Source organism: Lolium perenne, chromosome 5, assembly GCF_019359855.2.
Source record: "Lolium perenne isolate Kyuss_39 chromosome 5, Kyuss_2.0, whole genome shotgun sequence".
Lineage (NCBI taxonomy): Eukaryota > Viridiplantae > Streptophyta > Magnoliopsida > Poales > Poaceae > Lolium > Lolium perenne.
The window spans coordinates 223,593,625-223,620,954 of record NC_067248.2 but is presented as its reverse complement, the minus strand read 5'-3'; the positions used below and the strand labels follow the sequence as shown (position 1 = coordinate 223,620,954).

At 45.5% G+C, this 27,330-nt stretch overlaps 3 protein-coding genes and 1 long non-coding RNA gene across 8 annotated transcripts in view; 2 read left to right on the top strand and 2 right to left on the bottom strand.

The window, feature by feature from the left end:
• The first annotated feature begins 480 nt into the window (after positions 1–480).
• On the top strand, positions 481–6,846 carry LOC127302062 (E3 ubiquitin-protein ligase UPL5). The gene is made up of 3 exons (XM_051332410.2): positions 481–2,384; positions 4,986–5,569; positions 6,377–6,846. The coding sequence occupies exons 1-3, from the start codon at positions 626–628 to the stop codon at positions 6,638–6,640; spliced, it is 2,607 nt and encodes an 868-aa protein (XP_051188370.1). The 5' UTR covers positions 481–625; the 3' UTR covers positions 6,641–6,846.
• A 2,481-nt stretch (positions 6,847–9,327) lies between these two features.
• The window catches only part of LOC127302059 (uncharacterized), a 34,241-nt gene continuing 16,238 nt past the window's right edge, over positions 9,328–27,330 (bottom strand). Inside the window, exons 1-2 of one of the 2 annotated variants that reach the window (XM_051332408.2) lie at positions 10,174–10,327; positions 9,328–9,998 (exon numbers count right to left, since the gene is read on the bottom strand). In XM_051332408.2, the coding sequence (XP_051188368.1) occupies positions 9,561–9,998; positions 10,174–10,188 (453 nt within the window). In that variant the 5' untranslated portion in view covers positions 10,189–10,327 and the 3' untranslated portion in view covers positions 9,328–9,560. Of the gene's footprint in view, positions 9,999–10,173; positions 10,328–27,330 lie in introns of those variants that run through there. The other variant, XM_071820319.1, reaches the window with a different exon arrangement.
• LOC127304139 (protein FAR1-RELATED SEQUENCE 5-like) lies at positions 14,200–16,689 on the bottom strand. Its single transcript, XM_071820641.1, has 2 exons — positions 16,466–16,689; positions 14,200–16,030 (listed from the first exon to the last, which is right to left on the bottom strand). The coding sequence occupies exons 1-2, from the start codon at positions 16,635–16,637 to the stop codon at positions 14,328–14,330; spliced, it is 1,875 nt and encodes a 624-aa protein (XP_071676742.1). The 5' UTR covers positions 16,638–16,689; the 3' UTR covers positions 14,200–14,327.
• On the top strand, positions 18,954–22,601 carry LOC127302061 (uncharacterized). 4 transcript variants are annotated; one of them, XR_007852605.2, is made up of 4 exons: positions 18,954–19,659; positions 19,875–20,120; positions 20,258–22,043; positions 22,206–22,601. It is a non-coding gene; the product is annotated as an uncharacterized lncRNA (long non-coding RNA). The 4 variants fall into 4 exon arrangements; XR_007852603.2 differs by having other exon boundaries at positions 18,973–19,659; positions 20,258–20,364; positions 20,784–22,601; XR_007852606.2 differs by having other exon boundaries at positions 18,968–19,659; positions 19,930–20,120; positions 20,258–22,601.

Here is a 27,330-nt window from a genome sequence, read left to right as displayed (position 1 = left end):
ATGAACAAGAAAAACCCTAGAAAAGCGTGTGAGAATTGTGGTGTTGAGAAAATAGATGATATAAACGTGACATTTTCCATTTATTTAAACAGGTATAATTCTTGGTCAAAGACAAATCTTGAAAAGCGTGCGCCTCTTAATCATCGAAACAGAGGGAGTACTGATGAGACGACAATAAAGTTACGGCAGCGTTTCGTCTCGACCTTGAACTTACGTCTCGTAGAAGGATGTGGAAGGCTGCTAAAACGGTGGAATCCAACGTGACAGGCGGTCACTAAATTTATTGATAAAATGAATGGATTCTTTTCCTATTTTTAAAATAAAAACTATATTTATAGAATTTAGAGACAAACTTATCAAAGCCCATAAAAAATAGAGAAAAACCCTAAAAGCCCGTGGAAAAAAAGGAAGATGAAAAAGCCCTCGGAGGATGGGAAAGCAACGGAGAAAACGCCAAATCGATGAAAACAGACGGGGTCAGCTTGTCCAGTTTCACACTCCCCCACCATCCCCTCTCCTCCCTTCTTCCTCCGCGTCGTCCTCCGCCCGCCCCCAAATTCCGCTCCAAAACCCTCCTCCCCGCAGCCCTCGATTCCCCCCGCCTCCGATGGTCCCGATCTGAAGCATGTCCGCCACCGCCGCCCTCGACGCCTACCGCCGCCACGCCAAGCGCCGCCGCGACGCCCCCGATCATGCCCTCCCCCCCTCCTCCAAGCAACCCCTCATGACGACCGCCGCCTACTCCTCCGCCGGCGCCTCCTCATCCTCCGGCGCCGGCGCCTCCTCCTCCTCCTCCTCCCCCTTCCACGCCTCCCCCCGCAGCCTCCACTTCTTCGTCCGCGCCACCGACTCCAAGACCATCGCGATTCACGCCTCCTTCGACGACACCGTCGCCACCATCCTCCGCCACCTCGCCGCCCGCGGCTACGGCCGGGACCTGCGCCTGCTCTACGCCGGCCGCCAGCTCACCCCAGAGGACACCATCGCCTCCCTCGCCCTGCCCCCCGACTCCACCCTCCACCTCGCCGCCCGCCTCCGCTCCACCCCGCACCCGCGCGCCTGGCAGCTCGCCCAGCACATCGCCTCCACCGCCGCCGCCTCCACCGCCTCCCCCGCCGCCTACTACCTCGACGAGCTCGTCAACACCTACATCGCCTTCTCCGACCCGGACAGCACCGACAACCGCCACGACCTCAACGCCCCCCTCAACGCCGACCCCCTCACCACCACCCTCACCGACCACCACGCCGCCGACTACTTCGACATCTTCCTCCAATCCGGCGCGGCCCTCGCCCTCGTGCGCCTCTACCTCTCCGCCTCCTCCTTCGGCCGCTCCTACGCCGAGCGCGCCATCAAAGTCTTCCTCATCCCGGACCCCGCCCCGCCCCTGCCCCACTCCATGATGCCCGAGACGCTGCCGGTGCTGCTCGAGTTCTGCCGCCTGCTCTCCCTCACCGCGGGCGCCACCGACGCCCTCTACAAGTCCTGCCGGTACACCCTCGGCTCAATGCTCTCCTCCCCGCTCTCCCGCCGCGCCGCCGCCAAGTCCCCCACCAAGGTCATCGAGCAGGTGCTCCCCTACACCCGAGAAATCCTCGACGCCGTCCTCCACGGCCTCTCATCAGAATCCATGAAGGTCCCCAAGACAGACCTCGACGAGCTGTCAAACTTCCTCAAAGTCCTACGGCAGCAGGCGCTCCTCGCGGCGCCCGACGGGCCGCTGCCGCGCAACCTCTACAGCCGGGACTGCAAGCGCGGCTGGGTGTGGGAGCTGCACGAGATGGCCATGAGCCTCCTCAAGCGGGCCGACGAGTGCCTCAAGCGCCTGGAGATGGACCTCTCCTCCCTGTCCTCTGACTCCGACAGCAGGGGCGTCATAGAAACCCAACCGCTCTGGGCCGGCCGGTTACACGTCCTCGCCATCCTCACAGAGCTCGATTCCATCTCCGCGCTCTACGAGGACGTCGCGCACAACCTGCGCTTCGTGCTGCTCGCGCACAGGGCGCCCCTCAACGCGCTCGTGCGCTGCTCCAAGCGCAACGAGCATCTCCACTGGCTCGTCAAGCACAAGGACCTGCTCTGCTTCGAGGCGAGGAGGAACTTGGTCTTGATGCTGTTCTCTGAGGGCAAGGATGACTATGGGGAGCTCCATGAGATGCTCATCGATCGCTCGCATCTGCTCATTGAGTCGTTTGAGTACATTACGCAGGCGAGACCCACTGAGCTGCAGAGTGGTCTGTTTATGGAGTTTAAGAATGAGGAGGCTACTGGCCCCGGCGTTCTCAGGGAGTGGTTCTGCATGGTGTCTCAAGCTCTCTTCAGCCCGCAGCAAGTACTCTTCTTGCCCTGTCCCAATGATCAAAGGAGGTTCTACTTGAATGGAAGTAAGTACCCTTGCCATTATTAATTTTCCACTTCTATTCGTAATTTGTTAAGACACTTTGACTGAACAAACTTGGAAATCTGAATTTCATAAGCTGTTTAGCATAGTTTTCTGGTTGATTCAGGGCTTTTTGATATAAGGGTATAATAAACAACTGCGGCATATCTCAGTGGACCAGGGTACTGAAATTATTGGCTTATCCATATCTCACAAGTTCTGTTTTCTAATATGTCATGGAGAGATACTCAAACGCTCTGGCATTAAAAGATACTCAAATGATCTTATTTTTATCAGCACATCACAATTTGCGATAAAATCTGTAAATCCCCTTAATCAACAAATCCATGTCCTTTGATGAAGGCAGAAGATCCATTCTGCTGTCCAGTTGAATTTTGCACGAAGGCACCTAGAGGAAACTCCTGTCAAGAATATTCTAATACATGGATTAGCCTATTATCAACTCCTGTCGATAAATTTACAAACTTTACAGAGGAGTACTATGGCACATTATTTGAATACTGAGATAATATGAAAGTGAATATGTGGTTAGACTATTATCAGCCAAGTTGTTTTACCTTGTAGACATGTAGTAGCACACCTTTTGACTTAACTGTCTAGGCCCAATTGCTTAACAAATTGGTAGGAAGACTACAAAGAGTTGTTATTACGGCTGCTTACTATTGCTGGAACTTTATAACGTGTTTAAAGATATTTTGTGCTGATATTATGTCTTCATATATATATCCTTATTTGGTTGCTAATTTATAATTTTAGTGGCAACTTTGTTAACATTTCACGAGTCCAAATAACAGCTAATTGCCTTCTGAAGTTTCAGTATGAATATGCATATGCGTCAATTAGTGCCCATTTCAGTATATCACAGATATACTAGTTCTAACGGTCTAACTAGATATTATTCCAGCAAAGCGGCTTAATTGGGGGAAAACAAACATTAGATGCTCTAGTTAATAAAAATACCTGTTTTTGGAGGGCTTAATTGCAAAATACTGAATGATTCAGCGGCTCAAATAAAAAAAAAAAATCAGAATTTGGGGGTTGATTGACAAGCTGAAATAGTAAGGGCTTTGTGCATTTTTCCTTTCAGAAATGAGCTAATGGTGAAAAAACTATAGCCCCAAACAATCACCACCCAAGCATTGCTATCAATACATTGACAGCCATGCTTAAAACAAGCTTTGTATTCCAATATTCTTCTGTCATGATCCCTGGGTTTCTAAATAGTTTTTTTTTTAATTATATCAACATCTTTTGCATGCACGGTGGCACCTAGAGGAAACTCCTGCCGACAATATTCTAATACATGGATTAGCCTATTATCAAGTCCTGTCAATTAATTTACAAACTTTATATCGGTGTACTACGGCACATTATTTGAATACTCAGATAATTCTCTTTCACATCGCGGTAATTTCTGGGATCAGACCAATATGAAAGTCAATATCTGGTTAGCCTATTGTCAACCAAGTTGTTTTACCTTAGACATGTAATAGCATCCCTTTTGACTTAACTGTCTAGGCCCAATTGCTTAACAAATTGGTGGGAAGACTACAAAGAGTTGTTATTACATTTGCTTACTATTACTGGAACTTTATAACGTGTTTTTGAAATATTTTTGTGCTGATATTATGTCTTTATGTATACCCTTTTTTGTTGCTAATTTACTGTTTTAGTGGGAACTTTGTTCACATTCACAATTCCAAATAATAGTTAATTACCTTCAGAGGTTTCAGTATTAATATGCATAGGCGCCAATTAGTGCCCATATCAGTATATCACAGATATATTAGTTCTAAGGGTCCAACTAGATAGTCTTCCAGGAAAGCGGCTTAATTGGAGAATAAAAACGTTAGATACTCTAGTTAATAAAAATACCTGTTTTGGAAGGCTTAATTGTGAAATACTGAATGATGAATGATCCACCGGCTGAGACAGACAAAATCAAAATTTGGGGATAGTAAGGGCTTTGTGCATTTCAGAAATTAGCTAATGGTTCAATACACTGACGGCCATGCTTAAAACAATCTTCGTACTGCAGTATTCTTCTGTCATAATTCCTGGGTTTCTAGATAAAAACATTTAATTTAATCAAGCTCTTTTATAAACATGCCCCCCCTGTATGCACCTGTTCATCTTTATGCCGCACCACAGATCCTTTTCTGTTATGATAATCTGTACTCCACTGAAACCCTTTAGACTGCACTATTTATCTGGATTTGTTGCATGCATGTAAAATCTTTCTTCCCAGAAAAAGGAGGATAAACTACCGGTAGAAGCCAAATAGTTTTTCACAATCAGGTATTCTTATGGAAGAACAATAAAATGTATATTACGTGCAACCCTTGCAGCTTAGCAGGCTACAACAAAAGGCCAATGAACTTTCACTAGGTGATGATTACATCAGTAACATCACTTGAAACTATACTAAATTCAAGCTATTTAAGCAATTCAGCAATCTTATTTTTTTGTCTATTTGATTGTGGTTCTTATGCATCCAATATCAACGAGACAAGTTATGTTCTGCAAACCATGACGGTGTTGATCGGATATCTGCTAACGTTTGGTACTTATCTGTGCATTGCAGCATCTGCTGTCGATCCACTGAACCTGAAATACTTCATTTTTTCGGGACGACTAATTGGGTTAGCATTGATGCATAAAGTGCAAGTAGGGATAGTTTTGGATCGCACATTGTTTTTGCATCTTGCTGGAAGAAGTATTACACTGGAAGATATTGCTGCTGCAGACCCTGTCACGTATGCAAGCTGTAAAAGAATTCTAGAGATGGGTGCTGCAGATATTGATGATTTAACTCTCACATTTTCCAGAGATGTTCATACCTTAGGGTCACGAAGAACTATTGAGCTTTGCCCAGGAGGGCAGGATATCCCTGTTAATATCATCAACAGACAGCATTACATTGATCTTCTTATTAAGAATATCTTTGTCGACTCTATTTCGGATCAACTAGCCAATTTTGCGAAAGGATTTAGTGACATATTAGTTAATCCAAAACTCCAGAAGGTATTTTTTGGGTGTTTGGATCTAGAAGACTTTGACCAAATGCTAGGGGGAAGCAACACCAATATAAATCTGAAAGATTGGAGATCACATACTCAATATAATGGCTACAAAGAAAAAGATCGTCAAGTTAACTGGTTCTGGAAGGTATGCCTTATATAATTGTATAAATGCATTCAGTCATGATTTTTTATCTGTGTTATGACATGCCATGATATGCTTTATTCATCTGCTCATCCCATTTTCTCAGTTTCTCATGGGCAACATACCACATGTTACTTTGATTCCATGTAGATTTAGGAGGAAACACTGTTATCATGATCATAGATTAATGAGTGAGGTATATATATACAGTACATGTGCAAGAGATATTACAATCATACCATCTATAATTAACAACATCTATTCACTTTGTAACACCCAGTATACTTTATGTGTCTATATATCCCTATATATTATTTTCTTATATCCTAATTGTGAAATTTGTGAGTATTGTCGCTGATGCATTGCCAAACATTGTATGCTGTCCTGGCAATACTTTCAACCATGTGACTGTACCTTAAAGTGGCAACCGAACGTGCTTGCACAGTCTTTCAGCTTATGAAGTTGTGTGACTGACTACTAACAAACTCGACAAAAATTGTCAAACTCTTTTTACTCGATATGACAATCCATGTTCTTCCTTTGCGTAACAAGATGATTACAACCACAAGTTTGCGCAATCGTCCCCCTTAGAGCTTCTATCAGCGGAGCTGGTGTGTTGCAGTTATCAACCATTGTTTTAAATTGTCCAAGTTCAATAGGCAATGCGCCGACAGTTTGTGTGCTTGTACCAAGAATTTTAGTTGTAATTTGCTTATGTCTCTTATAGCATAACATTTTTATGTATCATGTATGTCTAATCAGCTTTGTGTATGCTTGGATAACCAAACTGATTATTTGTTCACACTGCAGGCTGTGGAGAGCATGTCCATTGAGCAGCAGAGGCGGCTCCTCTTCTTTTGGACTTCAGTGAAATATCTGCCCTCAGATGGTTTTGGTGGGCTGGGCTCAAAACTGTACATATATAAGCAACTGGAGTCAGCCGACCATCTCCCGTCATCGCATACATGCTTCTACCGCCTCTGCCTCCCTCCTTATCCATCGCTGAAAGTGATGCAAAGCCAGCTGCAGAAGATCACACAAGAGCATGTGAGCTGCAGCTTTGGTACATGGTAGTAGATGCTTGGTTGTGGAGTCCAAACTGGTATATTCTGTACATACATATCCGAGTTAGTGACAATCGTATCTCATTAAATCTGCTGCTAGAGGTTAAAAATAGGCTGCAATGGTTTGATTTGTATGTAGTATGGAGAAAAGTTAGTGTTTTCGGTCGTTTAACCTAACGCAGGTGGAGTCAGAAAAGAGCAAGTTCATTTTGCTTCCCTGTCTTGTTAACTGGCCATGTTTTTTTCTTTCTATCTTCTATTTCTTCTCCTTAAGGAGTGAAATGGCCACCAAATTGTGGCCATGTAGTATCCCAACAGCAGATGCTACTGACGAAGCCGCGACATAGAGGTAATGGAAATGATTAATCCGTCGCTTGGAATCTGTTGGAGTTTGATTTTTGTTGATGCTTGGCGCTATTTTACATTGTTGCTGTAGGCAAATATGGCAACTCATTTTCATTTCACCCATTTTCTTTGTTGCAAAACTGGTGAAAACTGGTTGGTGATTCAATGCGGGTTTCCACAAAATTTTCAGATATCTTGTGCTTGGGAGTGAATCTAGGCAGTAGATATATGGATGCTTATTACCGCCTGCCGTTGGCTTGAAGTCTGTCAGTCCTGAAAAAGTTACAGCAATGGGATCTGAAGCAGTAGCCTTGGTCTTTGGTCATACCTACTCTTGAGGTAGCACATTGCAGAGATGTGTCGACAGTGAATAAACGTGAAAAGACATCAGGAGATTTGGCTCTGTCGACCATGCCGTCCTGGCGTCCTCTGCTAATTCAGAATCACCTGTTCGTAGTTAAAAAGAGAGCCAGCGACTGAACTTTTGCGGCAGAACGATACCGGACAAATGGCTCAATCTTGCAACACAAAGAACGCAAATGTGGGCGGTTCGTTCTGAGGCAAGAATGCGTCACAGTTAAGCGACTGGAGTTTTTGCAGCAGAACGACCTGGATACACCGAATAATGCAGAACAGTTCAGATAGCTTATCCAACCAAGCTTGCGTAGTTTTTTTTTTTTTTTTTTGCGAGGGAAAAGGAGAATATATTAAAAACCCGTTCTTACAGAAAGGTCCAGCAGAACTGAAAAATTACATCCAGCTACACTAGATCCCGATGACGATGTCAAGCTTGATGCCGCTGGTGGCGCGCCGCCGCCGCCGTACCTCTCAATGGCTTGGTCCAGGTATAGGCCCTCCGCGGCCGGGAAGTCGCCGGTCGCCAGCTCCTGGGAGCTTACACCGCAGCTCTTCATCTTCATCGCGAGTCTCCACATCTTCTCCTTCTCCTTATTGAACAAGTCCCGGCTCCGCCGCCACGCCGTCGCCGGGGAGGGCTTGAGGAGCTCGTCAGATCCGAAGACCCTGGAGCTCCGGAATGGCGGGATCTCCACCGCAGAGCACCGGAGTGCGCCGCCGCCGAAGAGGATGAGATCCGCCGGACATCACCTTGTCGACCGCACGCCCACCTTCACCGCGCCGCCGACTGGCCTACGAAAAGGACCTACGCTATTCACAAGCCACAGATCGAAGATCCCCCGTCCTCCCGCTGCCCGAGCGGCCGCCGGAGGGCGAGGAATCGCCGATCTGACGGCGAGGACGGTGGAGCTTCTCGAGGGTTTCAGAAAATCTCCTCTCTCTACTGTAGCGGGGGAGAGGGGTCGACCAAGCTCCTCAAGCTTGCGTAGTTAGCTCACTGATGGGTAATTAGCTCGACATGATCCATGACTTAACACAGCTATATCACACAGCTAACACAGAAGCTGCTTTTCCCCTTTCTTCCTCTCGTCCACCGTCAGCTTCTTGAGAGTCGCCTCTGAGTGACCGGGCCAATCCCGAGCCCTCCCCGGCGGCGCGGCCGGCCGGAGTTGGCAGAGGAACGGCGCCGGAGCCCTGTACATAGTAGGAGTAGATTGTCTTCCCGTGTTGCTAGTTTTTGGCCTTGTGCTGGTTTGGAGTAGAGCCCCAGGTCTTCTGGGCCAGATCTGGCGCATCTCGGCGACCTCTGCCTTCCTGTTGAGCTCCATCGGTCGGAGCTGATGACGGGGAAGGTGGTCCTTGCCGGCATCTCCGTTAATAAGGTCCTTTTTGGCAGGTTCGTCGGCGGCGGTCGTTGGTCGATTGTGCGCTCCTTCGCTCGTCATGGTGGCGAGGGGGGAGGAAGCCTTGACGCCTCTGGCTGCTGGTGGCTAATTATGCCGCGGGGGAGCTACGCTGCTTCTCTTTGGAGGTGCATCACGGCGACGTCTTCTGCGCCGCTGTCTTTCATGGTCGGTTGGCGACCCCTCCAGCCTCTTGCGTCGGCTACGGCGATCACCGGTCGGCGTGTGAAGGTCTTCATCAACCTCCTGGCTGCTATGCCACTTCGGAGGCCCCTTGGCTCGGATGCAGTGTGCTCCTGTCTCCTCGTCCCAAGTGGTTTCGTCCCCGGCGTCGTTGAGATTGACTGCATCGAGCTCTGCTGCGGTGGAATTGGATCAGGACCTGATTGCTTTTTAGCTTTTCTCTCCAAGGTCCTTTGTGCAAATTGTAAGGGTCTAGTTGTATTTTCCTCTTGTCTTGTGGCCCTTCTTGTAAAATGTAAATCCACCGCTGAATGTCAGTAAAGCTCTCGGTCCTTCGGGACCGTACCCTGTTCAAAAAAAAAAAAAAAAAAAAAAAAAACACAGAAGCTCGATATCACTCGAACTGACATACGACAAAGATGCAGTGCCGGTGACACTGGGCATCCACACTCGACCACACTTTATTTTAGCCCACGTCACGCGACACCGCGCACACCACCCGACACCTAGTAAAAAGTAGTAGCACTCCACTCCAGTCCAGTCTGCTGGCTGACTAAGCATCACGCCGTGCCACGTAGGAGTACACGACTGCCACCGTGGCATGGCAGGCACGCGACGCTGAGCCAACTCTCACGCGCGGCCTCACTCGCTGGCCGGCTCGGCCTCCGCCGCTGCCGCGGGTGCCTCCTCCGGTGCCAGTGCCGGTGCCGCCGGTGCTTCTTCAGCGACGACGGGAGCGGCGGCCTCTGGCTCGGCAGGAGCCACCTCCTCGGCGACCGCCGGCTCCGCCACTGCCTCGGGCTCGGCCTCCTTGGTCTCTGCCTCGACTGGGGCTGGTGCCTCTACCTCTGGTTCCTTGGGCGCCTCGGTCTCGGCTGCTGGTTCTGGCTCCTTGGTCTCCTCCGCCTCAGCAGTTGCCGGCTCCGCCTCCTTGGCCTCGACGGGTGCAGGCACCTCGGCTGCGGTCTCCACCGGCGCGGGATCCTCCTCCGTCTTCGCGACCTCCTCGGCGGCGACGGCCGGCGGCGGCGTCTCCACTGCGGGCGCCTCCTCGGTCAGCGCGGCTGTCGGGTTCTGGACCTGCACGTTTGCACGACGCACACACATGTTAGCTCTCAGATCGGTCGAGCTCGATCATGATCAACATGACCCGTTCGTTCGATCACATATGCAGATCAAAACATAAACCTGATCGATCGAACGGTCGAATCAATCGGAGCATATGAAAGAGAATAGACGGGAGCGAGCTACGTACATCAGCGGTGGCCATTGCTAGCTGTCGTTGATGCAAGGAGATGTACCAAGTGGAGGAGAGTGGCTAGCTGAAGCTAGTGCGCTGCTACTGTGATGAGACTGATGACTGATCGGAGTGTGTGTGTCTGTGTGGAGCAATGGGTCGGGGTGGAGGGGCTATATATAGTGGCCTGTGAAAGTGTTGAAGGCCAAAACGGGGAGAACAAAAACGCAAATTGCACACGAAAGAAAAGAAAAACGAAACGATTGTGTCGATCGATCGAGAGACTGTTCAACTCCAGTCCAGTCCACCTCAAGATCATCATCATCAGGAATCTTTGCGAGCTGGATGTGCAAATAAACATGTCCTGACGACGTGCAAGCGTACGTTCGTCACGCAGCCCAAAGGTGTATGTCCGTGAGTCATGAGTCATGACCACTAGACATATCAGGGTGGTGCGCAGCAACAGTACGTCGATGCACGGCCGCCGTGTAGTTTATCTCGCTCAGCATATCGCGAGGCCGACAGGGATCATGCCACACATTCAGTAGATCATACTGTGCATCCATGGATCAATGGATCGATCGGCGTGCATGCCATGAAAGTGCCAAGCGAGAGCTGGCAAAGTCTGATCGAGCTGGTCGCGGTGGCAAGTGGGGGAGCTTTTGCGTTGCAAGATTGGGGATCAGCGGCAGCGCGTGCAGGGTCTAGCTCTGAGTTGTGCATCTCATCGTTCTTGCTTGCACGTTCTGCCCTGTCATTGCCATCGAATCATCGAGCTCTAGCCGATTAAACGAGGCTACTAATTCATCTGGCTGTAATTCTGTGAGCTGGATCAAAACGTATTGATTAGTGTTTGTTTCTGTACGAGATTATAGTTGCGTGAACAGGGGCTTCTGTCGGGCTAGCGTCAAGACACTGCAACTGGAACACACAAATGTGCGTACCTGAATAGCAGTGATTCGATTTTTGGAATGTTGGTTAGATCTCGATCTCGAAGTGGCCACCAGGCCTATGGTAGTTAGACAGGCTAGCTTTATTTTTCAGCAGTTTATCTGATATATGTGTTCTGTTAGGTAGGATATATCGATGTGGTTCTGATTAAGGTCCTAATTAGGATTGTCATCGCTATTCACTAAGTTGGATTGTAAGCCCCTGGGAGATCTTGTTGGCCAATTAGGCACAATTTTCATGATTAATTGTAGAATATAAAACATGATAACAACAACTACTAACATGTGAAACTCGAACATGCTAGATGCATTAATCAACCTGAGTAGCAGCAGCACAAACGGTAAAACATCCATCGCTAAACAGATCGAGATATGTCGCACGTACCGATCTGAAAGAGGCGGCGGTGGAGGTGGATCAACATATGTCGCACGTACCGATCTGGAAGAGGTGGCGGTGGAGGTGTAGCTCGTCTCGGCTCAATCCACTCACCACGAGCGCAGCGCGCGTCGTGTCGAGTCGAGTCGAGACGAGCGTGGAGGAGGAGGAGCGCATGAACCACTCCTATTCTTACTCACTTACTAGTGGTGGAACAACCCACCTTATAAGGTGGTCTAACTTCCTCTCAATTTTCCATGTGGGACTAAACTTCCCACCTCTTGCCACTCCATAGTGAGCTGCCACCAACATGAGCTCAAACTCACAAGGCTGCCACTATGCGGGTTTGAGATTTATAGGAAAATCTGAAATCTAGTATGGGCCAATGTGTATGGGTCCAATATTTCAACAGATCTGCCCCCACCACCATCAAACTAGCTTCGACTACTTCTAAGAAAAATAATCCGACTCGTTAGACTTGTTTTATGATTTCTGATGAATTGCAGCTGAGATTTGATAAGATCATCATCTGAATAGGTAAGTTCTTAGTGGACTGAAAATTAGACATACCAAAAACACAATTTTAGTAACAAAAAAAAAAGGTTTGGACTTAGCAACCAGTGCATACGGTAACCAAATAATGTTTATAGAAACAAAAGTAAGTTATCAAACTATCTTTGTAGTGTCAAAAAGTTATTTTCCAAATTTAGGTACCACGTTGGACATTACAACGAGATGGTGCCGAATGGATCAAAGTTTATTAATTGTGAATAAACATCCAAATCTCCCTAGCAATCGCGGCTGGAATCATGTCCCTCTTCTAGCAGTAGCTAGCATGTGTCATGCTTCAGAGTTCATCGGCAGCCATTATGACAGCAAATGGAGGAGGCCTCTGTCAACTTTGGGGCTCGTCTAGCTAGCCTCTTGCGTTGGCCGGCGGCACCTTTACCGAAAAGCTAGTGCTGATATGTGCAAGGCGATAACCACTGCACCGCTGGAGTAGTCACTACCCCACGTCCCATGATTCGCGGCATTTTGGTTCCGGCGTTTTAGCCAACTGCCGGTAATAATTGTTTTGCACGGCAGTTTATAAACTAGTGCCGCTAATGGTCCAGTAATTACCGGCGATTTGGTACAGTGCCACTAAATTTCCTGAAATCTCGTTGGCGTGCGCGTGCCAAAACGAGGCGCCGAGCGGGCGGGCTCGTGGCCACCTGATCTTTTCAGGTGTGGGTTTGTCCGGGTGGTGCACGTGGGGTGACGTGGCTAGCAACCGTTGCTTCTCGTCGTGGGTCCCACATGTCGGTGACTGGGTTGGTGGGTTTCGTCGTGAGAAAAATAGACTACACCATCTTGCAAGAAATAGCAGTGCCAAAGCAAACCAATAAGTAAGCAATACCACTTGTTTTATAAACTATGTTTTTATGCTTTCTTTTTCCACTTTGTGTTTAACATTCCATGGTATTTTACTCACTGCCTTTTTATTTACTTGTTCTTTTCTTTTGGTGGTAAGTGTATTTTTTTTCTTATGATGAACACAATACAGAGAATAGCATATATGAGGGAAATTATTGTTTACATTGAAACATTTTTAGTTGTTAGTTTTTGAGTTTTGACCAGCCTGTGTGTTAATTCATGGTTCCACTGTATTTAATCTATGCAGTTGCTTTTTGGTACATACTTTTTGCACATGTACTGCTGTTAGTTGCCTTGTTCAAGTCATAAATTGCCTCCCAACTATGTATTGCATAATCCACCAAGAGCTCTTTTTCTGGTTTTTTATCAATGATTTTGTTGCCTTCAATCCATATTTAGTTGCTTAGAAATACAGTTTTTCAAGTTGCCTCACATGAAGTTTTTTGCTTTTTCTATTTTTATGATGTTTTTGTGAGCCAATAAGATTTTTCAGGTAATTCAATTCTGTTTTGTGAGCCAACAAGATTTTTTCAGATTTCATATATGTTCTTGTTGCCTATATTAGTTGTGAAGTTGCATGAATAGGAGCTGTAGTTGCCTATATTGGTTACAAAGTTGCTATTCATTTCATATATCGATTATGAATTTTGCATGAAAATAGCTACTGTATTTGCCTTGAATTTTGCCTTGAAATAGCAGTGCCAAAGCAAACCAATAAGTAAGCAATACCACTTGTTTTATAAACTATGTTTTTATGCTTTCTTTTTCCACTTTGTGTTTAACATTCCATGGTCTTTTACTCACTGCCTTTTTATTTACTTGTTCTTTCTTTTTCTGTCGCGTCTTATGGTGTTGCAGCCATGATTGTGGGGTTTGCACGCTCATGAATGCGGACGGCTGGGGAGGGAGATTGCCACCAGAATATAAAGCCGAGGATATCCCAAAGATAAGAAAGTTCTTTGGCCTTACAGTTGGGTTACTTCAGAAGATAACAAAGGAAACTGGAGGCAAATTCTAAACATTTGAAGAACAAGTATGCAGACATCAATTCCTTTTTTTTTGGTTTCTACTTTTTAATAAATGTTATCAGTGCATCATTTTTTCTACTTACATGTTATAATTAATCTCCTAATTCAGTTTTTCATACTCGCCAGTACATGTCTGATATCAATGTTCTCATAGTTGCTTCATTGTCATCACAATTTGCTTGCACTAGTACTGCATTTTGCTTCGTTTTAACCTAAAAGTTGCCACAACACATAACAGCAAGGAAATTTGTGTCATATTTTCAGAGTTGCACACTAGACTACAATAAGGGATGCAAAGACTTTTCTTTGATTTTTCAATAAGTCACAACTAATGTAGACAACTAAAAGAGAAAAAAAAATAAAGCTCGCGGAGAACTACAAAGGACTTGTGTTTCTGCAGTACTACAGAAACCTAAGCTTGCAAGTTGCAGAATTGTGCTCGAACGAACCACAAGTTTGACACTGAACTTTTTTCTTTGGATGCAACTCAAGAGCTGAAACTGTACGGTGCTCCTTAGTCCTCCCTTTAGTCGTTGTTTTTGCCGGGTCCCTAGGTTTCGTAGGCTGATCAGGTGCACTAGTGGACGGGACTGCTGAGACAGGCTTCTTCTTCTTGAGCGACTTGTTCAAGTGAGATATCTCTGTTGCTGCAGCTCTCAAATGTTTGTTAACAATGGCAGTAGCTGCGTCTGTTCTACTAGCAATACGGGCAAGTTTTGTGAATCCCATATTAAGGTTCGCGTGCCGCAATTGCACTTGTGATTCTGGAGGCATAACATCTGGCTGTTCAGCAACTGCTGCTGGCACATAACCACTCAAAGCACCTTGAGTCCACCTTTTTAGGATATACCTATCTGGTATCTCATCAACGCCAAGGTGGGTGAAGATCTTTAAGATGTGGCAACAAAGTATACCATCCCTGTCCATCTTGGAGCACTCACAGTAATACGTCCCTTCTTCCTTATTAGCGGTTACCAGGTAGGTCCTAGTACCATATTTTGCGCACCATCCCCTGTTTGGCTCAAGCTTGTAAAAGTTGCAACCAAATGGTAACACATTGTACCTCCCAATCAGCTCAAACTCGTTCCGGAACCTCAAATATATGTCTCTGCAGTAAACTTTGAAAGCATGTTCCTCAACAGGGAATGGTGACCATGGACGAAGTTCCAAACAATCCGTCCTGTAATCATTACCCCCTTCTTTCACAAGTACATGAGTCTGCAACTTCTCATACTGTTGTACAAAGTGTAGTATAGACTTTTTTGGGTTCGTATAGCGTTTGAGAATGGCATTAAAGCCCTCACTTCGTTGCGTGGACTGCAGGAATGGGAAGAATCTGTGCTTGAAGTAGCATGGTACCCACTTAGCACGATTAGCATAGAGAGTCGTAAAGTAAGAATTTGCACCACCAACAACTGGCCACTTGCCTACAAACAGAGCCCATTTTGCCTCAAACTCCTCTGGTGAAAAGCTGAAATCGATGCAATCATTGAAATCTTCAGCTAAACCAGGGTTCCTGCCCAGTGTAGGGCCACATTTCAACTGTGCGTTCTGCATTATGTGCCAGCGACAATTACGGTGAACAGAAGATGGGAACAATCTGCCAATCGACACCGCCATAGCACCATCTTGGTCTGTGATAATATTGTCCGGGGCAAGACCATTCATGGCAATAAGGAAACTCTCAAACAACCAATCATAGCTTGTTGCCAATTCTTGCTTAACAAATCCACAACCCAGCATGATGGACTGCCCATGTTTATTTATCCCAATGAATGGTGCAAAAGGCATACTGTACTTATTTGTCAAGTAAGTTGCATCAAAGGAGACACAGTCATGGTAAGCCTCTGCATATGCCTTCCGGGCAGCTCCATCAACCCAGAAAATGTTTTCTACCCTGTCTTCCTCGTCCAATTTTAACCGGAAATAAAAGTCTGGATCCTTTTCTTCTTTAAGCTCTACAAAGTAGCTCACAACTTTAGCCAGATCCCCATCTTTTGTTTCTTCTCTAGTCAGAGTTGCACAGTAGTTGGTGATTGTTTTGGTTGTGTATGGCACAAGCAACTCTGAACCATAAAATTCTGACATGATTTCCATCATTTTACCTGTTATTTGAAAAAAAGTAGGAAATGGTTAGTTGGTTGTATTATAGTCCACAACTATTTCCCTCACATTTTCGAGCATTACTTTCCAAACTATTTTCTACACGCATTTTCTCCAATGACAACTTGCACAACATATCCTGGAATTGGACAAATAAACCAGGCAACTACCTAAACAATCCATGAAATCATAAAACCTATCTAGGCTAGTACCAAATCAACTGTCTGCAAGTAAATTAATAAAACAGGCAACTTCATGGCCATTCGCAGCAACTTATTAACCATTACAAGCAACTAGTTATCATTTTCATGCAACTTTTTTACAAAATGCTACTGTATCATTCTTTTTTTACTTTTTCCAAATGATTCTTACCAGCTGAATTTATCTTTACACATGCAACATACAAATATTAGCAGTATCAAAACTGAAAAACTTACCAGCTGTCAAATTTGTATTGTGAAGATTCTTCACAAATTCTTTTTCCTCCTTTGGCATGCCTTGGTGTGACCTGAGATATTTTGTGAGAGATGGTTTGTGGATAAGCGGATGGTTATGCTCAGGCACAAAGTGGATAACCTCCCATCTTCCATCAATTAACTTCACAACCATCTGGGCCTTGCAAAACGTGTGCACAATATTTTCTCTTTTACGCTTCTTGGGCGCCTTTTCTTTCGCCCTTGAGCAGCAAGATCAGCCACAACGGAAGCAAGCTCGCATTTTCAATATCAGCCTCATCTTCGGACACGTAATCAGAATTGGCCCAACATCAACTTGCAACTCAGCCCCACCATCATCTTTCCTTGGTCTCCTGAATTTGTTGCAAGTGAACTGCTGTTTCTGTTTCTCTCCGGTGATTGTAGACCTCCTGCTACTATTTACTTTCACAGAGAAACCTTTCCTTGCAGCATGTGCATTGTAGTGCTCCTTAGCACCCTCCAACGTATCATAGCGCATGCCAACATGAGGGTCATTTGGCTGGGACGAAGCCTCATCATCATTTCCATCTTGTGCTATTGTAGTAGTGTCTGTAGTAGCAACAAGAGGACCTGTGTATGTATGTGTTGCAGCAGGTTCTACATTAACAACCGGGGCATGAGTGTTCACAGGTGGCTGTGGTGACTCGTCAATTGCCTCATCCAACAGTTGTGTAAAATAATTGGGAGGTAAGATACCAGGTTCCTCATTGATATCAAAAGGAACCTCATTTAGATCAAGGAAATCCACTCCATGAGTACCAGGGACCTAGAACAAATGACCATTAGCAAATACAACAAACACAAAATCTTAGGCAAATAGTCATCGAAAACATGCAACTAACATGGGCAGGGAAGCAACTAACAACCACAAACAAAGCAACTAACAACCACAAACAAAGCAACTAACATGCACAAACCATGTAGCAAAAAACAGGTGGGATTTGTAGGGAAGATGATGATGATGACAGTGAGTACTTTTTTGTTGCTATCAACATAATACTAATTTTTATGTTCATGCCTTACTACTTATGTATTACATCTGCAATATTTACTTCTTATAACTACATTTTTGACTTGGAACTAACACCTTGTTCTATAAACACATAGGCATCGTTGACAAAGAAGATATAAAGTGCAACAGGAATTGCAAAGGACAACATCATCACTTCCTCAACATCGATTGCTACTTTACATAGAACAGAGTACACTCTAGTTTGCAGATATGTAGATTTGTACATAGCATGGAGTTCTTATAGATGTCAAGACCACTGTTGAATATGTGTTCCATTTTTTCTGGGTTGATGGATCCTTACTTCTACTTTCTACTATGTGACGTAGTGCAGACCTGCAAATTACTTGTTGCCTGGAAACATTTACTTGTTGCTTCTATTAAGCATTGAATTTGCCTGCATGGTTTTACAAAGTTGCCTGCTTCTACTTTGTGTCATTCTACATTACTTTGTTGCTTTGGGGAACATTTTTTTGTTGGTTCTCTAATGCATGAAAGTTGCATGCATAGGCTAAAAAGTTACTTACTCTAATATTTTCATCTTTTTTTTACAAGTTGCCAGTGAAACATTACTTGTTGCTTGTAACAGGCAAGGAATTTGCATGCATGGGTAACAAAAGTTGCTTCTTTTTGCTTGTTCATCCTAGAATTATTACCAGCTTCCTCATAGTACTTGATTCAAATTGGTACCAGTTGCATATTTTGCCCAGGTTTTTTGCCTATTGCTACATGGGCACATAGTATGCAGGGCTAACAAGAACAAAAGTTGCCTGGTTGTTTTCCAATCTACATGGGAAACTTCAATCTAGATGCAGGAGCAAATCCTACTCATGTGTAGGCAACAAAGTTCACAGACACTAGCAGGTATGTCCCATAGCTTCTCTTTGATGAAAAAATTAGGCTATCAGGAGAGGAATAGGAGGATCTATAGGCAATTTCTGAAGGTTTTCGTTCGGTTGTGTTACCTGATCTGAAGATCCCACTGGAAATCTTCCTGTTCTGGAGATGCCTGGTTCTTGGTTCGTAGACATGGAGAGCTGGGAGGTTGACGAAGGGATTTGGGGAAGCTTGACGAAGGAAGCTTGGAAGGATACGAAGGGAGATGGGGAGCTGGAGGCAGACGAACGGCCTGAACGGAGCTGGGAGCTCCAGGTTGACGAAGAGCTGGTAGGATTTACGACAGATCTGGGATCTGGGATCTGGGGGAGCTAGGTTTGGGCGGGGATTGGAGGGAGGATCTCCCGCCCTGTTTTTTCGGGATCTGGTGCGTGCCAGAAGGAGCCAACCGGCACGCAGGTGGTGGACCAGGTGGCTTTCCTTTTTCAGCCAAACAGACAGGTACTTTCCTTTTTGGGCCGGCCGCTCGGTTTGACAATTGGGCATGCGGCCGCCCGCTAGTCGCGTCCACTAAATTTTGATGGTCAACGGCAGTTATAATTGGTGCCGATAATAGTGCGCTGGCGATCTGGAGAAGTGCCGCTAAAAGTTTGATGCGAAAGTGCCGGGGAAAGCTGATGCGCACCCGACTGTTTTGCACATAAGCCCATTTAGATTATATTAATTAATCTGCAGTCCATGTGAAAAAAAATCCGCAGTCCCAACTTGTACACAACCACCCATTCCATTAGAGCTGTTCCGCGTGCGCAGCTCTATCTCTCCTGGCGGCGGCGGCCTCGTCCATCCCCAGTCCCCACGGGGTCCCGCCGGCCCCCTCAACCCCGTCTGCCACCACCGACCGCGAGATTGAAGGGAAGCGGCGTGTCAGCCCGCCGCCATCGCTGGTCCTCCGCCCGCCGACCGCGAGGGAAGGAAGGCGGCGTACCCGCCCGCCCGCCCACCACCACCGCGGGTCCTCAGCTGGCCGCATAATGATCGCCGCCCCCATCCTCTGCGCCACCTCTCCGTCGTCTTCCGGCCGCGTGTGGTTGGGGCGGCCACGGGTGGAAACCGGGAGAAGGGAGCCCCCTTGTCGCGGTCCTCCGCCACCTCGCGGATCGGCCCCTTCGCAGCTTCGGCCATGGTGGCAGCAATACCTTGGCCCCTCGGGAGAAACTGCTCGATGGGGCCCACTCGATGGACGCTGATCACCGGGGTAGGCGCCCGCGCGGCCACATCTTCGACGAGCCATGATGTTTGAGGAATTGAGGTGCGTGGCCTTCTCCCCATGGACCAGCTATGTTTAATCTACCTTCTACAGCCAAGTGTGTGGAACTGACTTCAATTGTGGTATCTGGATAATTGGTGTCCAGTATGTGTTTGTGATATTGCCTATGCCGGTGATATTGCCTATGTGTTTGTGATATGGCTCTGTTAAATTATTTAGGTAACCAGTTAGGCTTTTCTTCTGAATTTCCTTTTTAGAAGGGCATGTTTGGAGTTCGGACACAAGGGTAAAAGTATTGCTTTTGCGTCCCAGAAATATTGATCTATTTGCCTTGACGAGAGGATGTCACGGGGCAGATCCTTCAATTTGTGCGTCTGCCATCTATCTTTGGACAGTTCCTGATGTGACACAAGCACTACAGAACACTGAATCTACATTTCTTGAATTACGATGGTATCATGACAAATGAGACTGAGTGATCGCCACCAAAGACAACATTCGCTGTAAGTTGGTCCATCCATGAGTCTATAGGTTACTGAATATAATGCTGATGGACTCCACTTGGACTATTGCTTGATTTGCAGTGTCATTTCTCACAAGGCAGAAATATTCAGTAAGCTAATTTCTACAAACTTTACAGGATGAGGTGATGTTTATATATGAGAAAAAGCCTTGAGAGCTGCTGAGAGAGGCCCTGTCGTGAATTGCTGACCGGCTGTTGAGCATGACTCTGAAAAATCTTCAGAGGTATATCCCTTCTTTCGTTCCTACCATCTACATTTTAAAGAGCTTAGATTCAGACATTGTTTGTCCCATTCACATCAGGACACCTCCATAAGGGAGTCTGTGGTGATTACATTTGATTGTCTATAAGACATTCCAATTAGTAAAAGGCAAGTTAGTACCTACATATAAATGAATTCAGCTGGGTAACCCATTGTCCATAAGTTGTTTATTACCCTGAAGAAAAAGTTAACATGTTCTGTTAGATATCAAGATTGTTATGGCTAGAAAATTTGAAGTGGTCACTGAGATTTAAACTAGATAATTTTATATAGCACATTGTTTCCCTTTATATTTATGATCTTGCAAAACAGTGTATCCTATAATTCTATTTCCATTCCCGCACCATGAATGTTGTAAAGTGACCATGTTTATGCTCCCAGATTGTTAGTGGGACTGTTATTTTCATGGAGTAAAATGACAAAATACATTAAGGCCATGGTGCCCATGGAGTTCTCTTCATCTACGACTAGATCTATTACAAGCAATGTAGGTAATTTGGTGTGCAAATTAGTCATCACCCTTGATACCTTTTTTACCAACTCATAGCATTTTGTATATATTTTATTATGTACATCCTGCATAGATATCGAGCACAGCAGAGATCCTTAGAACCATTACAACAGAATTGTTCATTCCACACTTTCATTGCTTATGAAAACTAATGGTGCAAACCATGTTATTGTTGCTTCTTCCTATGATAAATTTTGGTCACAAGGATACTTGTATATTTACCTCGAATCTGTGATAGATGATTGATGTAAGCTGCCACTGGAATAGGAATGCAATAAAAGGTCCAGAATTATGTTCTTCTTAATACTTCTGATGTTCACTCATGATTTAATGTTTCTCTCTTGAGACGACAAACCACTTTTGTGGAAAAGAAACTCCATTCGTTGCTAAGGACCAAATCATACATATCAGATCCATTTACTCGCTGGAAAGAAATGGACAAGGGGATCAGTTTACACGTAATAGGAAGTACTTGTGCTAGGAAGTAGTACGTGATCTAAATCTCCGATTGCCAGGATAGCTATTAGTAAAAAAAAGGTTATTGCTGACAAAGAAAATTGCATGTGCCTATATGTTTTTAGCTCAAAATCATACTTGAGATAAATTGATGTTGCTGTCTGATTTAGCATATCCTGTATCAGACAATGCCTTTTGCTTTGATTGCGCTTTTTGGAAGTGGTTACACATTCAAAGATTTGTTCACTATAGATATTATTTGTTTAAATGTAGTTTTATAAGTTTATATACCAAGAACTGAATTTACCTTACCGAGCCAAGGCACTGACTTCTCATATGCATATATGTGTGCCATAGATGTCAGGTAACACCCGTGAGTGAATTCATCTCATCCTCAATGCCTTCTATTCTCTACCAAGAGGTAATTAATGCTTTGCTTCCACGATCTGATGAAAGTCTGGATGAAGGTGCTCTATTTTGTGTGCTTTAGTCACATGGGATTCCTACATGATCACCATGGGCACTGTCCTGAGGTTGGTTGGAGCAACAAGATCTTATGTTGCCACTAACTTCTATTGCAATTCTTTGTGTACCTGACTTCATGAGACTAATGTGAAAATCAGCTCTCAGCCAGAGAACACTTTTTTTCCAGCAGTACGAGCTCCCAGGAGATAGTTAAGTTCATGATTTTTTTTCAGATTCGTGGTCATTGTTGATTTATTATGGTTAGTGGTCATCTGAGAATAGGGAGGGGCATGCCTTCCACAACTGTCTGTAGTCCAGATTACAAGTAGGATATGTGCATGCTTGATGATTCTGATCCTTCTCTTCTTCAGGTGAAATGCAGTTGAGGTCGAAGAATGCCGTTGGAGAGACCAGAGGTTGCCGTGGTGGTGCTTGCCGGAGATCATGGCGAGATGCTCTGCTGGGAGAGGAGACCTCGCCGGCGAGGTTGGGGACGAGCTGCTGGTTAAAGATCATGTAATGATTTTGTAATTTAGATGCTACTTGCAAATGTTGGTTCCATATCCTATAATTTAGATGCCTGGCTACAATTTTAATGCATGATCAGGTTACTGTGTTTGATTAAAATACCAGGCAATATGATAACTGCATATATTTGTGCAAGTACTATGATTATTGCTTTGTTTTGAATAGTGCATGTAAACATAATCAAAGGCATTGTTGAAAACAGCCTTCAAATGTAATATAAGGCATCATTGAAAAGTGTAGTCAATTTTTTTTATGGCATCTTGAAAAGTGCCACCAAAAAGATTCAATGGCATTTTTAAAAGTGCCAGTAAAAAGATTTCGTGACATTTTTTGAAAGTGCCGGCAAAAAGATTCTATGGCATTTTTGGAAAGTGCCATCAAAAAGATTTCATGGCATCTTTCAAAAGTGCCGGCAATACTAACTAGCGGCATTTTTGGAAATGCCTTAAAATACAATTAGTGGCACTTTTTTAAAAATGCCGGCAAAGACCTACCTCGACTGGAATAAACGCAGCACTTTTTTTTGTGCCTTGAAAAATCTTTACCGGCACTTTTGGTGCCTTTGCCGGCACTTTTTTGTGCCGGCAATCTGGGTACCTGACGCAGTGAGTTGTCCATGGATCACCTTGGTCCTGTAGAATAGCATAAAAGGAAATGGGATTTCATCAGCATGACAGCGAGATTACTCGATCGTTTCGAAGTAGCGCTACATTATTGGCAATTTGGCATTGACGGCGCCTCGCCACCTCATTGAATTTCGTGCACCGCGGCCGAAAGGTGTGATCGAGAGAGAAACGTATATGCACAGGGGGTAGCTGAGCTCAACTGATCGGGTATCGATAAAAGTAAATGTTCACCGTTTCAGCAGGTAATATTTCCTCATTCTGTAAATGATTTCCCCAAGATGATATTGACGCCGAAGTTGGGAAGCTTTCTTGTCGTGAAATTCTCGTGTCAGTCGTTTTCGTCGCTTTAAGCCGGCCATTTGGAGGTATTATCGACCAAGGCGTTGGATCAAGACGAGCAATCACAACACAACACCTTGGTAACATGGCATAGTACTCACTACGGGAAAACAACACTTTGCCGTGCAACAATTTGCACGGCAAATAGTCCCATATGCATGGATAAAAATAATTGTCTTAACTTTATGTAGATAAGAATGTATCTCTAACTAAAATGAATCTAGATTTATCCGTATCTAGACAAAAGTGAAATTATTAAGAATTGTCTTAATAATTGTCTTAACTTTATGGATAAAAATAATTGTCTTAACCGCGCAACCGCAGCAGCCTGCCACGCTGGCGCCTCCGAATCGGCCCGCTGCGTCGCCCACGCCTCCGCAGTTGTCCGCTCCCGGTGCGGCCGAGAGGCAGGGGCCAGGCGGCGGCTCTGTGCAGCGGCCCACGGACGCGAGGTTGCGACCCGCCAGGGGTTCCGCGACGCTGCAGCTGACACCGACGGACCCTTCTCCATCCCAGTCCGGAGAGGGTCGGGAGGAGTGCACGACCGGGTCGGTCCTCCAGGAGGTGCAGCAGACCGGCGTTGCTCAGCCGGTTCGGGCGGTTGGTCCGCCTCAGGTACTCACGCCGCCTCCACGGGCGGAGGGGAGTGATGACCCGGGTGTGCTGAGGTCATCGCCGATACAGGGGGCTACGTCGCCTCCTACTCCTGTATCTCATGCCTCGGAGTCTTCGAGGGGTTCTTCACTGCGTTCGTCTTCTCCTACGCCGGCCCCCGCCGCACAGCAGCCTCCTCTCGCTGCTCCTCCTCCTGTCGCTCAACCGACGGTGAGGCGGAGTGGGAGATACGCGCTCGCGGAGGATGGTTCGGGGGTGACGGATGAGGACGTCATGCAGCGAGCTATGCGACGTAAGGCGGAGAAGAACCTCGACACGACTGGTATTAAACAATCTTCCAAGTCTTTCACTTCGTTTTCTGATTCTCGCATTTCTTCAAATTTGAGTAGTCTTGGGATCTCGATGGGTAATAGGCCTGATGAGATCTCGGTTTCGGCTAATGTGTTGAGACAGACGGAGCTTGACCGTTTAACGGTTGTTCCGAATGACTCCACTAGGCTTGAAACTTCCTCTATAGACGATGAAGAAGATGATGACATCTTAGATGGTCAGCTTCTCTCGTCTATTATTGGTGCTGTCTCAGAAGTCGACTTAGAGCACTCGGAGCTTAGTTCAGTTTATGATCTAAGTGCGTCCACTCGGGGTTCTAGGTCGTCGGATGGGAAAAAGTTTCGTAGATATGGCAAGAATTCGAAATCTAAAATAGTTTCTCAATGAATGGCATGTTTCGGAATAGCAGAGGTCTTGGTGACTTGGCTAAACATTCCCACATTGCTACTGGTTGTAGAGATTATGATTTAGACTTCATTGCTATATCCGAGACGGGTAGGCGGAATTTCTCACAGAGTTTTCTCGATCGTTTATCAGGCGGGATTAACTTTCAGTGGTTTTCTCGCCCGCCTCGTGGTAGGTCTGGGGGTATATTACTTGGCGTCCGAATAGACACAATGACCGTTCTAGCTAGTTCTGATGGAGAGTATCACATTAAGCTCGATATCCAGAATAAAGCGGATGGATTCATTTGGAGTCTGGTCGCTGTGTATGGCGCCGCCCAAGATGCTTTTAAGGCTGACTTTTTGTGTGAGTTGGTAAATCTTACTAAAGATAATCCTCATCCAATTTTAATCGGAGGGGATTTTAATTTACTAAGATTTCCTCATGAGAAAAGTAAAGGTCTTTTTGATGGACATTGGCCTTTTTTGTTCAATGCTGTCATTGACAGCCTTGACTTAAGAGAGGTGTTTATGTCCGGTCGACAATTTACTTGGGCCAACAGCTTGCCTGATCCCACATACGAGAAGCTAGACCGCGTGTTGATGGACATTGAGTGGGAAGATAAATACCCTATGGTGTCTGTCCGTGCACTAGAACGTATTGAAAAATTGTCTGACCATGCACCGATCCTTCTAACCACTGGGAATCCCCGTCCTATGTGTAAACGGCCTTTTAAGTTTGAACTTGGCTGGTTACACAGAGAAGGGTTCCATGAGATGGTTAAGACGGTTTGGGAGAGACCGGTTAGTGGCAGCACTCCAATATTGAGATGGAATAATAAGATGCGTGCAATGCGCAAACATCTCTCTGGTTGGGCGGCCCATACAGCTGGTATCCTTAAAAAAGAAAAGGCTCGCTTATCAAAAGTGATTGATGAGCTAGAGGCTTTTGCGGAGGTAAGACCGCTGACTACGCATGAGATTGAAATTAAGAACCAATCTAATGCGCAGATGGCGAGTCTCCTCCGCGAAGAAGAGCTCAAATGGTATCAACGGTCAAAAGCCCAATTCATTTTCGAAGGAGACTCGAATACGCGATATTTCCATGGTATTGCCAATGGGAGACATCGGAAAAAACGTATTCATTCTCTGCATCAGGATGAAGGACTGATTGAAGGCCATGAGCAACTCAAATCTTACATTACTAATTATTATAAAGGTCTGTTTGGTCCTCCGGATGAAAGCCTTTTTTCTCTAAACGAGGACTTAACAGACGACATACCCCAAGTTTCTGTTGAGGAAAATGGCTTACTAACCTGAAAGTGCATGGAGCCCCCATGTGTGGTTTTGGTAATTAATGACAATCCCTATGGACTAATGTTTGCATTGAGTTATATTTGTAGGAGTTGTCCATAGGCAATTCTTGAACCATATGTTGGCTTCAAGGTTGCAATAAGAAGAAATTGATGAAGGATATCAAGTGTCAAGTATGTCTTGAAGATGAAGATGAAGTGAGCCCTCAAGTTACTTCAAGACATCAACATGATGAAGAATGAAGAAATGATGTGCAAGTTCAAGATGAGCCATCTCGAAGAGATCCTTTGCTTGAGTCTTGCCATCCATATGGTGATCATGGATATGTGAAGATGCGCCGAAGAAGAAGCTCTCCCATGGTGGATTATGGGGGAGCAATCCACATGGTGGTCATGTTTATGTGAAGATGCGCCGAAGAAGAAGCTCTCCCATGGTGGTTTATGGGGGAGCAATCTACAAGACTTCGTCAAGCAAACACAAGCAAGAAAGGCGTTCCATCTTGTTGAGGTCAAGATCGTCGTCATCAAGCTCAAGTGGTATGCGCAAGTATAAGGTTTGCTCTTGATAGGGTTTCTTTCTCACCGGTCTCATAGTGTAGTTGGAGACCGGTTTATAGTTTAGTTGCCGTACTATCAAGAGGGCTCTCGAGTGAGTAACTCGATCGTATCGTTCGGAGAGAGCTCAAACCTTTGCATCCTTGCATCATCTTTCTTGGTTATTATTTGGATCTTATCCATGTGATGATTTAGAGCTTGTGCTTATTCTCATGACAAGCTCTAGTTCATCAAGAATGGTTTTTGCACGGGCAACTTGTTGCATTTTCAAGATTGGAGGTTTTACCGGTATGTCTTTTTTAGATAGGTCAAACCTTTCATCATTTGTTTCTATCCTCCCTTGTTGGACTATGATGGTTTCCTGCATGATCTTGTAGAGCTTGTTCCTAGCTTTAAAACAAGCCCAAGATCATCAAAATCGGAGTCCGGATGGTAAAGTTATGCCCGTTTCAGTTTGATGTTTGTGCCAGTTTTCAGGGGGGCGGATATTCCGGCCCAAGTTTGGGGCGGATAATATGGCCCCCCGGAAAAATCCGGTTTTTGGACAAATCCGGGCAAATATCCGGCCAAATGTCCGGCCCCCATTCTGAGAGCAGTTTTTTCATGTCCTTAGCCGTTTTTCGGGGCCCGGATATTTTGCAAATATCCGGCCCGGAAAATCCGGCCTGAGCTGACCCAAACGGTCATATTTCGATGGGAGGGGGTATTTAAGCCCCCCTTCTTCCTCCTTGGGCAGCTACCTCTTCCCCTTTGTGCTCTCCACCATTGTTGACCTTGAGAGCTTCCCTTTCCCTCTACTCCTCCTAT